Here is a 12,511-nt window from a genome sequence, read left to right as displayed (position 1 = left end):
GCTCAGATGACTGCCAAATGGCCTCAAGGCAGGTTTCAAGTGCTTGATGGCACAGGTACAGCACCTCCTAGCTAATGGGTAGTCTTGAAGCGAATGAACTTGGCAGGACCCGCTCTTTCCCATCTGAGGGGCACACACTGGGCTTGAACAGGACAGAGGTTAGAAGGGGAGGAGATCAGAGTGCACAGAGGCCAGGCGGCGGGGATGCTGGGGCGCTGGAAGGTTCTTCCAGGTCAGGTGGATGTAAGCAGGACAGGGAGGGAGGCCAGCTGCATGTGCCGGGCATTTTCATCTACATCATCAGCATCCAGTGCTTGTAGCATTCTGGACTGTGATGGGAGTGAAATGATATTTCTAGAGGTGAGGGATAAAGGGAGGAGAAATGGGTGACTCCTGGGTGCCCAGCCAGGAGGTGAAGGAGCAGGGTATAATCTCATGTCTCTGGGCCCACAGCCCATCTTGGCGTGGGTCCTCGCAGGTCACTGCTGCCCTGCTGGCCTCTGACCTGCCGCCCCAACCCCTAAGCCTCACTGTGGCTCTTGGTCAACCCAGGTCACCATTTGGTGCCTGGATCCAGCTCCTGCCTCGAAGTCAGGCCTCACCACCTTGGATGCCTCCTGGTGTGCAGCATGGAGCAAAGAGGGCTCTAGGGAGGTGACTTCATGAGAGCCCAGAGAAGTGGAGCCTGTGCCTGGCCTCCGTGCTACTGGTGCTACTGTAAGGACGGGGACCTAAGGTGGCTTGAAGTGGCCCCGCCCATCCGCCCAACTCTAGTCTGGTGTTTGAACGGGAATGAGGGCCCTTATCAGAGAACTTCAATGTTTCAAGGAATGCTAGAAATTTGGACTTTTAGATGAAATCTCTAAAAGTTCCAGTAATAATAATAATAACTCTGGTTGCAAAATAGCATAAATAAAGCATTGGCTTGCCAGCTGGCACTCTCAAACTGCTTACAGCCTTGCTGGTCTCCCAAGGGCAGAGGGAGAGTGTGGCCCAGGCCTACCTTCAGGAGGGAGAGATGCCCCCTGTCGCTAACCTGGTGGGGACTGAGCCTGATGGCCAAGCCCTTGGAACCCATGAAGCCAGGATCTGGTCTCAGGGCTGGTTCCAGAGGACAAACTCCCCACTCCTTCAGACAACTGGCTGGCAAGAGCATTCAGCCTTTCATCTCTGCAGGCAATCTCTCTGTCTTATGCAAAGTAGGGGTGGGGTGGAAGGGGGCTAAGAGAAACGGCAACTCCTACCTGGTCCTGAATGGAGGCCTTCACTCAACCCCCATTTTCTGAATCCTACAGCCCAAATATGGCTGCAGCCCCAGGCAGGGAACCCAAATGGGTCATGTGGGCCCAGTGTGGGCAAGCAGGCAGTGGGGCCACGGCCCAGGGGACAGGTAGTGGCAGGGTGCTTCCTGAGGTGGGGGTGGGGGGGGTGGGGGGGCGGGAAACACAGTTGCCAGCTGTTTTTCAAGAGAAGCTGGAAGTGCTGGTTTGTCCTGAAACCTTTCTTTTTCCCTCTGCCTCTTAGCTAGAAGGGGCTGGAAGGAAGCCCCAGTCCCCCTTGCCCCCTCCCCCAACCTCCCATTAATCCCCTCACTCCAGTTACCTGCAAGCAACACAAATGCATCAAAGTACTTCTTTCTTGTTTCTGACTTTGTGGAAGAAATGGCTCCATGGCTCTCCACAAAGCGTATGTGAGACCCCAGAGTTCAGAGGCTGTTTATTGGTCCTGAGTGGGACCCTCTCAGGCACATGGGTGAGAAGGCTGTAGAGAGCAGCCACCGAGCGCCCCAAGCGAGCCAGTCTCCCAAGGAGCAGAGCCTCCTGCCCACACAAGTTCAAGAGCACATCCCAAAACTGGAGAACCGTGCAGAAGCTTCAGCGGGCAAAGCAGTCCTTCCCTAATACAAGCTTTTACTCCAGATGCCGAGTGAATGTGAGAAAAATGATCTCTGGTGCACTTTGAAGAGCAATTAAGTCATAGCCAGAATTCCATAAATCTCTCCAAACCCTTATCTCTCCTGCCTGGAAACAAAAGTTTTCCAGGAAGGACGGTTTTGAAGGCCAGGTTTCAGGTTGGCGGGGTATACATCTGAGTATCTCCAAGAGGAAGCTGCTGAAGAACCAACCTGCCCTGGGGAGGAGGGCCCTGCAGGGACACTGTGACCTGGGGCTGGAGAGGCCCTCCTGACAATCCCCAGCCTTTGCCCCACTAGGCCAGCCTGGCCTTACCTCTTTGCCAAGAGTTGAGACTTGGTTCCCGAGGGAGAAATGAGGTGGATCTGGAGGTCTCCCCTGCGTGGGTGGGAAATAGAGATTCGAGCCACCACATGCTCCAGGTAACCCACACGCTGGTCTGAGTGGTCCGCACAGGCAGTGGTCAGGGCGGTGGTCCGAAGCGTCTGCACCACAGGGATGCTCCTGGGAGAGGAGGGAGGGACTCAGGACGTGACACCAGAAGCTCCAAGTCTCGAGTGAGGGCCATGGACTCAGGTCTTCCCAGGAACTCCCAGGGAGGAGAGCTCTAGCCCCTCTTGGATGTCCCACTCTTGGGTGTTCCCAGTGGAGCTATCTTGCTGGCCCAGAAGATGTTTGCTGTCCTGGAATTTGCTTAGAGACACAAAGAATGGCTTCTCATACAGACCCAGTGATCGGCCCCCTCAGTGCCCACAAGCTGGCTTCTCTCTAAGTAGCCTTTGGCCACCTCATATCCTCAACTGCTGGGGTAAGCCAGGCTTTAGAACCCCACTACTTTGTTTCAAAGACCAGCCTTGATAATATAAGTCACCATGCTGACTAATAACAGCAAACATTTCCGGAACTGACTGCATGCCAGAAGCTAGACATGGCACTGAGAATTTACCAGGATTAATCCATTAAATCCAGAAAGAGGTCAAGGATCATGCTGAAGGTCACACAGCTACTGAGGAGCAGAGCTGGGATGTGAGGCTGGAGTTCACTGCTCCCACCTCTGTTCCACCCTGTTCCACAAGGATGCTGTGTGGACCCACACTTGTGTTTAAGACACTGAGGATGAGGAGATATGGTCAAGGGCTGGAATTGTGCTCTTGTGCTAACTGCACTGGTCAAGGCCGTAGTGACTGGACCAGAGTCATGGAAGATGGACAGGAACTGGTCCAGTCCCTACTGCTGTGCATGGAGACTGGGGGCCTCTCCTTCCCCTGTCCTCTGATAGGAATGGATGACAGTTCTCTTTATGAAGTCAGGGAAGTTTTGCCATATGGGATGGGATCTGAGGACAAGCATCAAACCCCAATCATTCATGGCTTATTTCCACCAGAATCTTCTAAGACTCCCCAGAGGAGGCAGACACAAAGCTCGCACCTGCACGTGCCCTGCCACATCCAGGCCAGGCGCTCCCGCCCATTCTGGGCTACCACGGTTGCCCCCACCGCCCACACCACTTGTAAACTGAGGAAAGATCTCCTGCCACCCAGCAGCACATTAATAATCCCCCAGTGCTCAGCCAAGCTCCGTCTATTAAGGGGAGCGCTTTTCTCATTACACCCCGACTTTCCGCTCAGGAGGGGAGGCTCGCAGCGTAGTCTCAGCATCTCTCAGGAATTACATCGCTTGGCTCTACAGGGCCTGAGTCATAAAAAACAATCAAAACAGTTATAAACAGTGATGTAATTCCCTCAGAGACTCTGTAAATATTTGAAAACATGATTTGCATGCATCATAAATTGATTTAGAGATGCTGACTTCTTTCACTGCCTTCTCCCAAATTTTCCTGTCTGTGTTTACAGGTCAGCAGGCCCCCCGCTGTGCCAGATGCAGAGCCTTTCCTGGGCCCAAGAGGAAGGTCAAGCTAAAGCAGAAACAAAAGCCATAAGAAAGTTTAAAAACCTGCACTATCCCTCCAACCTTTGGCCATTCGGGAGATAGAATGATCACTCCGACCTAGAAATAGACCTGAAATCCCACCAGGGAATTCCTTTTTTTTTTTTTTTTTTAATGTTTTATTTATTTTTGAAAGAGAGAGCGCAAATGGGGGAGGGGCAGAGAGAAACGGGGACAGAGGATCCGAAGCAGGCTCCATGCTGACAGCAGAGAGCCTGAAGCCAGGCTCAAACTCATGAGATCATGAGTGAGATCATGACCTGAGCCGAATGAAGTCTGATGCTCAACCAGGCCACCCAGGCACCTGCCCACTGAGGCATTCTTAATCCTAAAGATAAGGCATAGGATTTCAGAGAACAGGAAGGGGTATAAGATATGGCAAACAGACCCCACCCTCACCTGCCCACTTCCCCTGTGCCCCAGCCACAGTGTTGACATCTAGAGAAAAACAACAACAAAACAACAACAACAACAAAAACCATCTCAAGTAGTGTTAAATAGTGAGATTATGAAAGCTTCTTGCATTTGACACTTTTATTCTTGCCACTGGACTCTAGCTGCTAGGCCACCCCAAAGGTCAGAAAGCTTGGTTGCTCTAATGCCCAGAGGCCACCTTGCCCCTGCCTGCAGGGTGGCTGGCTGGGGGTGGGCAGCCCACAACTCCTTCCTTTGGAAATTAAAGCCCAGTCTGATTAGACTTTCAAACTTAAGACATTACCCCCCGCCTGGGGGGGCAAGGAGTCCCTTTCTCTGGGGAACAAGGCTAATTATAACAGTTTGTATGAACCCACACTGTCACAGGCCACCAGACCTCCTCATTTCTGCAAGTTCTAGGGAAGGGTGGGGAGCCCAGGACATCCACTCAAAGACAACGAGGCATTACCCTCCTTACTTGAAGTTAACCTTCCCCACCTTTTATTGTTCCTGTTGGAACAAATAACCTAATATTCCAAATCAGGGGCTTTTACATTTCCTATAAAGAGAAGGGAGGTGAGGGGGAGGCTTTAAAATGTTTCAGGATAGTCAAGTTGAAGTTTTTCTGTATTTCAGATAGAAACTCCAAGTAGAAATGGGGAAGCTGAAAATCAAAAGCTATCACTCTGTAAGAATTAACTCCTACGCAGAAGGCGAAATCATTGATGGGTAGAAAAAAGGAAGGTATTCCCCATCGTACAGTTATTTCAAAGATAACACAGAAAATGCAAGTGGACTGCAAAGCCGTGTATTTTTTAGTTTAAACGGTGTGGGGGCATTATCTTTGTCACACGAACACAGCTAAATTGTATTTTAACCATGAAAACTGATTTAGAAAGGTCTTAAAGTTCCCAAGATAACTAAAAACGTCCCACTGTGATTAAATTCTGTAATTGTTGTCTGTGTATGCAAGGCCATCCCCCAAGGGCCCTAAAGGAACCCAAGGAGTTAAAAAATCCCACGAGACCTAGCTCCAGACCCAGCGATAGATATTTAAACTATGGAGACTGTCCTACTTTGAAAAGATCTCTGAGGACAGACTTGTCACTTCCTGTTGAACCACATTTCAGACTTAATTACTGATACTCCAGATGTTCTCCTTTTATCCTAAAGTCTCGTGAACAGCTCCCTTCTCTTGAGGGTGGAGCAGTCTTGACAATAACTTCCTAGTACCTCCTGACCTTTGACCTCTGAACTTGTCTCCAGTGTATAATAGCATCTAACATCTTGTAAATGTGTAGAAACAAGATCCGCTTTAATAAATTCAAGGCACTCACCAAATCACAATGCTTGGACTCCGATAGCATCACAGTAAATTCAGAGCCAAAGATAAACATTTTCAAGTATGGGTTTTCCCTGCTGTCTGAAAGTAGAGTGTTCCTATGAAACCTTTCTCAAGCTGAGAGCAAAGGCATTAAGCAAAGAAGCAATTACCATTAATTTATATGGGAAAAACATGTGAGGACTCCCAGATTCCCCGCCCCATCCACCCCCAAATCACCTCTCTTAGGTTTTTCTGATACCTTAAGAAATGTCCGGCTAATGGATGCACAAAATAAATGGAGACAAAGCACAGATGCTCACAGATACAGTTCGAAGCTGTGGCTGCTTGATGCTGAGATGCTGGGTGTAGTTCCCCGGGGAAGGAGTTTGGGGGCACCACTATTGCTGCTTAGGGTGTGCAATGACTTTCTAGCAGCTCACTGCAAAACCAATACTGAATGCTATTTTCGCTTTCTGCCCTTTCTTTGGGAAAAGCAGAAATCCTCTGCATATTTCTTCCAGGTCTAAGACTTTCATAAAAGCCAAGTGGTGTAAGGTGAACTTTTGAAAAGTGGGGGATACCTACACACCAAATGGCCAGGGAAAGCAAGGAGAGGGGGAGGTTGGTAGCTACTAGTGGAAACCCTGCATTGTTCTACTTATCTTTCTGCCCTGGCTGGGAACATACTACAAGCTAGTATGTCTTTCTTTTTTTTTTCTTTTCTTTTCTTTTCTTTTCTTTTCTTTTCTTTTCCTCTCTTTTTTTTCTTCTTTCCTTTTTTCCTCTTCTTTTTCTTTCTTCCTTTTTTCTTTTTTAAATGTCATTTTTTTAAGTTTATTTATTTATTTTTGAGAAAGAGAGAGAGAGAAAGAGAATGAGTGGGGGAGGGACAGAGAGAGGGAGAAAGAGAATTCCACTGTCAGTACAGAGCTGGACACCGGGCTCGATCTCATGAACAGTAAGATCATGGCCCGAGCTGAAACCAAGAGTAGGATGCTTAATCGACTGAGCCACCCAGGTGTCCCCAAGCCAATATTTCTAACTCCCACCTTGAAGACCTCTCTCCAGCTCAGCTACAAGGGCAGATCTGTGCTCTGGTGCAGAGCATTTCCAGAGCAATGCTGCCTTACCAAGCTGCAGGGCTGGAGGTGGGGTAGGCAAAGTGAGCTGGGCCCAGCTCCTCACTAGACAATTCTGAGATCATGCTGAGTGGGAGACCTACCAGAATCGGAAGGCAGACTGGTCCTTCCCCGTGTTGTATTTGGAATCTGTCTTGGGCTGATGACCATTACAATGGAAGGTCAACCAGGGGCACCTGGATGGCTTAGTCAGTTGAGTGTCTGACTTTGGCTCAGGTCATGGTCTCAGGGCTCATGAGTTTGAGCCCCTCATCAGGCTGGCTGCTGTCAGCATGAAACCTGCTTGAGATTCTCTGTGCCTCCCACCCCCCTACCCCTTCCCTGCTTTGACTTTCGCACACACTCTTTCTCTCTCTCTCTCTCAAAAAAAAGGAAGGTCAACCAGTAACCCTTTCACAGACCTAAAGGGTAACAGTGGAGTGGAGAGGGGTTAATTGGGACATTCCTGTTAGACTAAACTGTGGGAAAGCAACTTGGTCTGTTGGAGGGCACAGAGGGATCTGAACGTAGACAGTAAAAAGCTTCTGGGTCACTTTTTAGATCTATGATATGTTCTAGGATGAACGTTCTTGGCAGGATGGTCACAGAATCCCAAATAGATAGATTCTTTCATATTAGCTTACATTTCAGGTCTTCCTTAGATGAAATTGCTTTTGATTATGAAACCACAGCACATCACTTAGGCTGGAAACACAATTTGAAAAGAAAAAGAGACTAATCCAGTACATTAATCTAGACATGCTGTTCATGATTAAGTTGTAAGGTGCTTTAATACACAGTGTTTAAATTTACGTTTATTTTTCTCCCCCCCACCCCTGTATGAAACAAGGGGCTAAATTAGCTGGCTTTAAACATTCCTTCCAGCTCTAAGATTCAGTCTGATGGGGAGTGAAAAAGACAATAAGATATACAGTCACTTCCCATTATTCACGATTCCGTGAAATTTGCCTAAATCAATACTTGTGCTTTTGTGATCATTTGCGGATATATGCAGAACAGCAAAATGTTTGAGCTGCCCAGATACACACGTTCCCAGTTGAGGCCAAACAAAGGCGACACTCTGTCTTTTGTTTTCAGTTCTCATACTGTGAACAAATGTCCTTCTTGTGATCTATTTTTAGTGCCATGTTTTTCATATTTTTGTGCCTTTGGTTGGTGGCTTCATGGCTTAAAATGGCCCCCAAGCAGAGTGCTGAGGTGCTGTCTGGTTCCTAAGCATTGGACAGCTGTGATGTGCCTTGCAGAGAAAACACGTGTGCTGGGTGAGCTTCGTTGAGGAAGGAGTTACAGTGCTGTTGGCCTTGAGTCCAGTGTTAATGAATCAGTAATACATAGTAAATAAAATGTTTTTAAACAGAAACACACATAAAACAAGGTGATGTATGGATCAGTTGACAAAAATGCTGTGGTCAGAGGCTTGCACAAACCTAACCCTGTATTTCTCTTAGAAGCGATGGTTCTATATTTGCAAAGTCAGTGTTTGTGGTGACTTCATAGAACATTAACTGAGAACTGGCTGTATTATTTGAATTCAAATACTAATTTTTAAAAAAACTATTCATTATTTTATTTTAGAGAGAGAGAGGGAGAGACAGAGTGTGAGTGGAGGAGGGGCAGAGGGGGTGAGAGAGACAGAATCTAAAGCAGGCTCCACACTCAGTGCAGAGCCTAAAGTGGGGCTTGATCCCACGACCCTGGGATCATGACCTGAGCCGACATCAAGAGTCAGCTGCTCAACTGGCTGAGCCACCCAGGTGCCCTCAAATACTAATTTTTGAAGTAAGTTGCATTTATAATTTGGGGGTAACAGGTTTGTGGCAAAAAATAAGCTTGGAATGTCAAGGGCTGTAGGATAATAGGCAGCTTACGAATATTCACCAGTGTCTCAAAGGGTGTCAGGAACCAGGACAAATATGAGGACCCAGGTATGGTCACCCACCAGGGCAGGACAGCAGAGCACGAGTTTTCCTGGGATACCAGCCATGCCCTGGTGGAAGAAGCCAGAATCAGGGGCCTCATATAGCATCTAGGAGTGCACACAATTAGATGCCCTGGAAAGAAGTGCCACGCGGGGTGTGTGGGCAACCTGCACAGTATAGACAGGGCAGACCAAAGGTCAGAGTAAGAGGGGCTTTTAGCTTTTAAAAAAGATGCCAAACCAGGCTGTGTGCCACAGCACAGAAGGGTCCTGAAGTTGGGCCGATGTGGGTCATGGCCACATGGGTACTTCATCAGGACATAGCGGCTGTGTGGCCTTGCCTGCTCGCCTAGCTAAGCTGCTGCCGACAAGACAACTGGGCCTGGCCTCTGGGATGCTGGCAACTGCTCAGGGCTAGAGGAACCTCCTACTGGCCAGGCCAAGGTGCCTTCTGTCCTCAGGGCCAGTGTGCCCAGCCGGTTGGGGATGCAGAAGGAAGAGAAGCAAGCTCTCTCCTGGAGAACGTGCAGATCACTCCGCTTGCTTCGGTCCCGCCTGAGTCCATGTGATGTGCCCCTTCCCAAGGGGGCAAGGTGGACTCTGGAGACGGGCAGCCTGGGGTGGCAACTCAGCCCTTCCACCTCTCAGCCCCAGGCTACTCCTCAACTCCTTAGGGCCTCAGTGCCTTCAATATATAAATGGGGATAAAAATAGTCCCCACACTTCACACCCTTGTTGGCTGTTTTGAATGTGTGAGCTCACACAGAGCACTTAGGCCAATGCCTGACACACAGTAAGGTCCTGATCATTATCCATTATGCTTATCTATGTATTTATAGGTAGAGTTGTGATAAAGTAACCAACCCGTGTGGCCTGGTTTCATGAAATACGAGAAGGAGAAATAGTATGTGGTTAATCCATAGTTAATTGTTTTTAACGTAAGTTTTTTTTTGTTTTTGTTTTAATTTTTTTAACATTTATTTATTATTGAGAGACAGAGAGTGAGCATGGGAGGGGCAGAGAGAGAGGGAGACACAGAATCTGAAGCAGGCTCCAGGCTCTGAGCTGTCAGCACAGAGCCCGACGTGGGGCTCGAACTCACAAACCGCGAGATTATGACCTGATCCAAAGTCGGACGCCTTACCGACTGAGCCACCTAGGCGCCCCAGGTTTTTTTTTTTTTAATGTTTATTTATTTCGAAAGAGAGAGAAAGAGCATGAGCAGGGGGGAGGGGCAGAGAGAGAGAGAGAGAGAGAGAGAGAGAGAGAGAATCCTAAGCAGACTCTGCGCCATTAGCACACAGCCTGATGCGGGGCTCACACTCACAAACTGTGAGATCATGACCTAAACCAAAATGGAGAGTCAGACGCTCAACTGACTGAGCCACCCAGGCGCCCCCATCCATAGTTAATTCTCAAACATCTATAAATATATGGTCTGGTCTATAGATAATCCTTAATATGTAAAGCCTTTGGGACTGAAATATATTTTTGGGTGTGTGAGTTCTTTCCATAAAAGACAAACCACACTACACTGTAAACTCTAGATGGTAACCTTCCAAACCTATTAAAACAAAAGATGAGTAGATAACGTCTTAGTGCTTTAAGAGATTCTGCTATTTTTGCCGTCTTTCCAGAAGGAGTAGAGAGTCAGGGATGACATAAAATGTTTCATAGCAGCCCTGAGTTTTAAAGACACAAAGAAGTGCTGGCTTAGAAACATCCTAAGGGTCAAATAAGATATCTACTAGCTGGGCCTTTTACTTTTCTGTTTCATTCACAGGAATTATACTGAACTTGATTTTCTTTTTTGCTTTTAGAAAGGTTATAAAAATATCAATTTTGTCCTACTCTATCTGACACACAGATTTTTAAAAATGTTTTTATTTACTTATTGAGAGAGAGAGGGGGAAAGAGCGCAAGCATGAAGGGGCAGAGAGAGAGAGGCAGAGAGAGAGAGACGGAGATAGAGAATCCCAAGCAGGCTTAGCACTGTCAGCGCAGAGCTTGATTCGGGGCTAGATCCCACGAACTGTGAGATCATGACCTGAGCCTAAGTCAAGAGTCAGACACTTAACTGACTGTGCCATGCAGGTGCCCCAGACACAAAGACTGTTAAATAATTTTGCATGGGCAATGTCACAGGTCATGGTCCTCTGTACCTTCCTTTAACGGAAGAAAAGTCCTAACCATTTGTGCCCAAGACTAAGCAAGGATCTCTCCTGAATGTGTTTGAATGTCAAAAGTCATTCTCTTTTGCAAAAGTAGCTGTCAAGTTCAAGTGATTTCCCCCTTGTTCTTGCATTTAGATTTAGCATTCATTGACAGCTTTTATGATGCTCTGTGGGTGCTGGAGAGCTAAGTCAGACACCATGGTGTCTGTTTCAGGGGGGGCTCAGTCTGTTTTGGGGTGGGGGGGTGACAGGCTGTAAAGAGATGGCTCAGTGAGATCTGGCTGTGCCTTGGAGCAGGAGGCCTGGCCCCTCTCGTTTCTTACCACCCCCACCCCTGCGGTCCCCTCTCTCCTGGCATCTCCAGGCAGGCTCCCTGACCTTCTCCATGCTGCTGGGGACTTCTTATTCTCTCTCAGAAGGGGGATATAGGCAGAGACAGGCTAAATTCCCAACCCCACAGTCCCTAGATGCATTTCATTCCTGCCCCAGTATGTGACCATCTACACCCAGGCCCTCTGACTCAGCACCCCATACGACAGTACTGTAGAATGGCAGATGTGGCCACAGCCCCCACTGGGACGTCCATATTTGCTCCTAATGAATACAGTTCTCTGAATTTCATCACACTAGGGCAGCCTTTCCCTTCTACCTGAGAGGAAAGAGGTAAACATATCACTTACGTTGCACCCAGGTATGCATGGGATGGCCAGATAAAGAGGCTCTCTCTCTTTCTCTCTTTCTCTTTCTCTCTCACTTTCTGCTTTTCTCCATGGGAAGCAGCTAAAGCCAACTTTGGGACATTCAGAGAGTCCTGGAATCCACCACGAGAAGGAGAAACCAGAATGAGGCCACAAGAGTGGACGGCTCTCTTGGTGGACAGCCGGACCATGGAGAAGGGAGACTGACAGGGAGAGGGAAACATAGGTATGTGGGCACATTTCCCTCTCATTTGTAAGCCAAGTGATTCCAGCAGCTTGGGCAAAGCTAGACAAGAACCCTCATGAGAGAAACTGGCCATAACCTTCAGGGGTACTTAGTGGCCCTGATTCAAGAGACCCTGACAGGTGAGCTGGAGCTCTCTGCCAGGAGACAAAGCCCAAAGGTCCCTTCCACATAGTAATATTTCTCTCTCTCTCTCCCTCTCTCTAAATCTCCCCCTCTCCCTCTCTCTTCTCTCTTTCTCTATCTGGAGGCCCTTATCTCCTTGGGAACAGTTGAGAGTGCAGTTAAGCAAGTGCTTTGGGATCGCCGGTTGGCTGAAAAGTCTAGAAAGAGCCTGAAACCGCTACACGTAAAGATGACCTTTCTTCAGAAACAGAAGTCTGATTCTTCCCCTCTGTTGGAATTCGCAGAGTCCTTTCTTCCCTCAAAGGACAGGAACAATGTCACACTGTATGTTTTGGCTGTTTCCCTCAACCTATGCTGTCTAGACTCTGTGTGCTTTCATTTAAAAAACAAAATAAAATAAAAATAAAAACAACCCTTCGCCACCTAGGCACCACTCTACCATCTTAAAACTATTTCTGGCAGGAGAAGAATGCTTCATTCAGGAGCCGCCCTGATGGGGAGACCCGTGGGAGAGAAGTAAGCCTGGACGCAGTGGCCTCGCGGAGCAGGACCCAGCTCCCAGGTGCCCAGTGTCACCTGACCTGGAGTCTGATTCCCCACATGCCGGGCATTTT

General features: G+C 48.1%; 1 protein-coding gene across 3 annotated transcripts in view; it reads right to left on the bottom strand.

Moving 5' to 3' along the window:
* PCSK6 (proprotein convertase subtilisin/kexin type 6) overlaps positions 1 to 12,511 on the bottom strand; it is a 190,622-nt gene that overhangs the window by 58,738 nt on the left and 119,373 nt on the right. For all 3 annotated transcript variants that reach the window (XM_047086733.1, XM_047086734.1, XM_047086735.1), the window contains one exon: positions 2,229 to 2,417. In XM_047086733.1, coding sequence (XP_046942689.1) covers positions 2,229 to 2,417 — 189 coding nt within the window. The remainder of the gene's footprint in view (positions 1 to 2,228; positions 2,418 to 12,511) is intronic.

This window comes from Lynx rufus, unplaced genomic scaffold, assembly GCF_022079265.1.
Source record: "Lynx rufus isolate CCGP_SWC_20201006 ecotype Redwood Valley unplaced genomic scaffold, mLynRuf1.p SCAF_21, whole genome shotgun sequence".
NCBI classification, from domain to species: domain Eukaryota; kingdom Metazoa; phylum Chordata; class Mammalia; order Carnivora; family Felidae; genus Lynx; species Lynx rufus.
The sequence above is the reverse complement of the archived record's forward strand: the minus strand, read 5'-3'. Positions and strand labels throughout refer to the sequence as shown.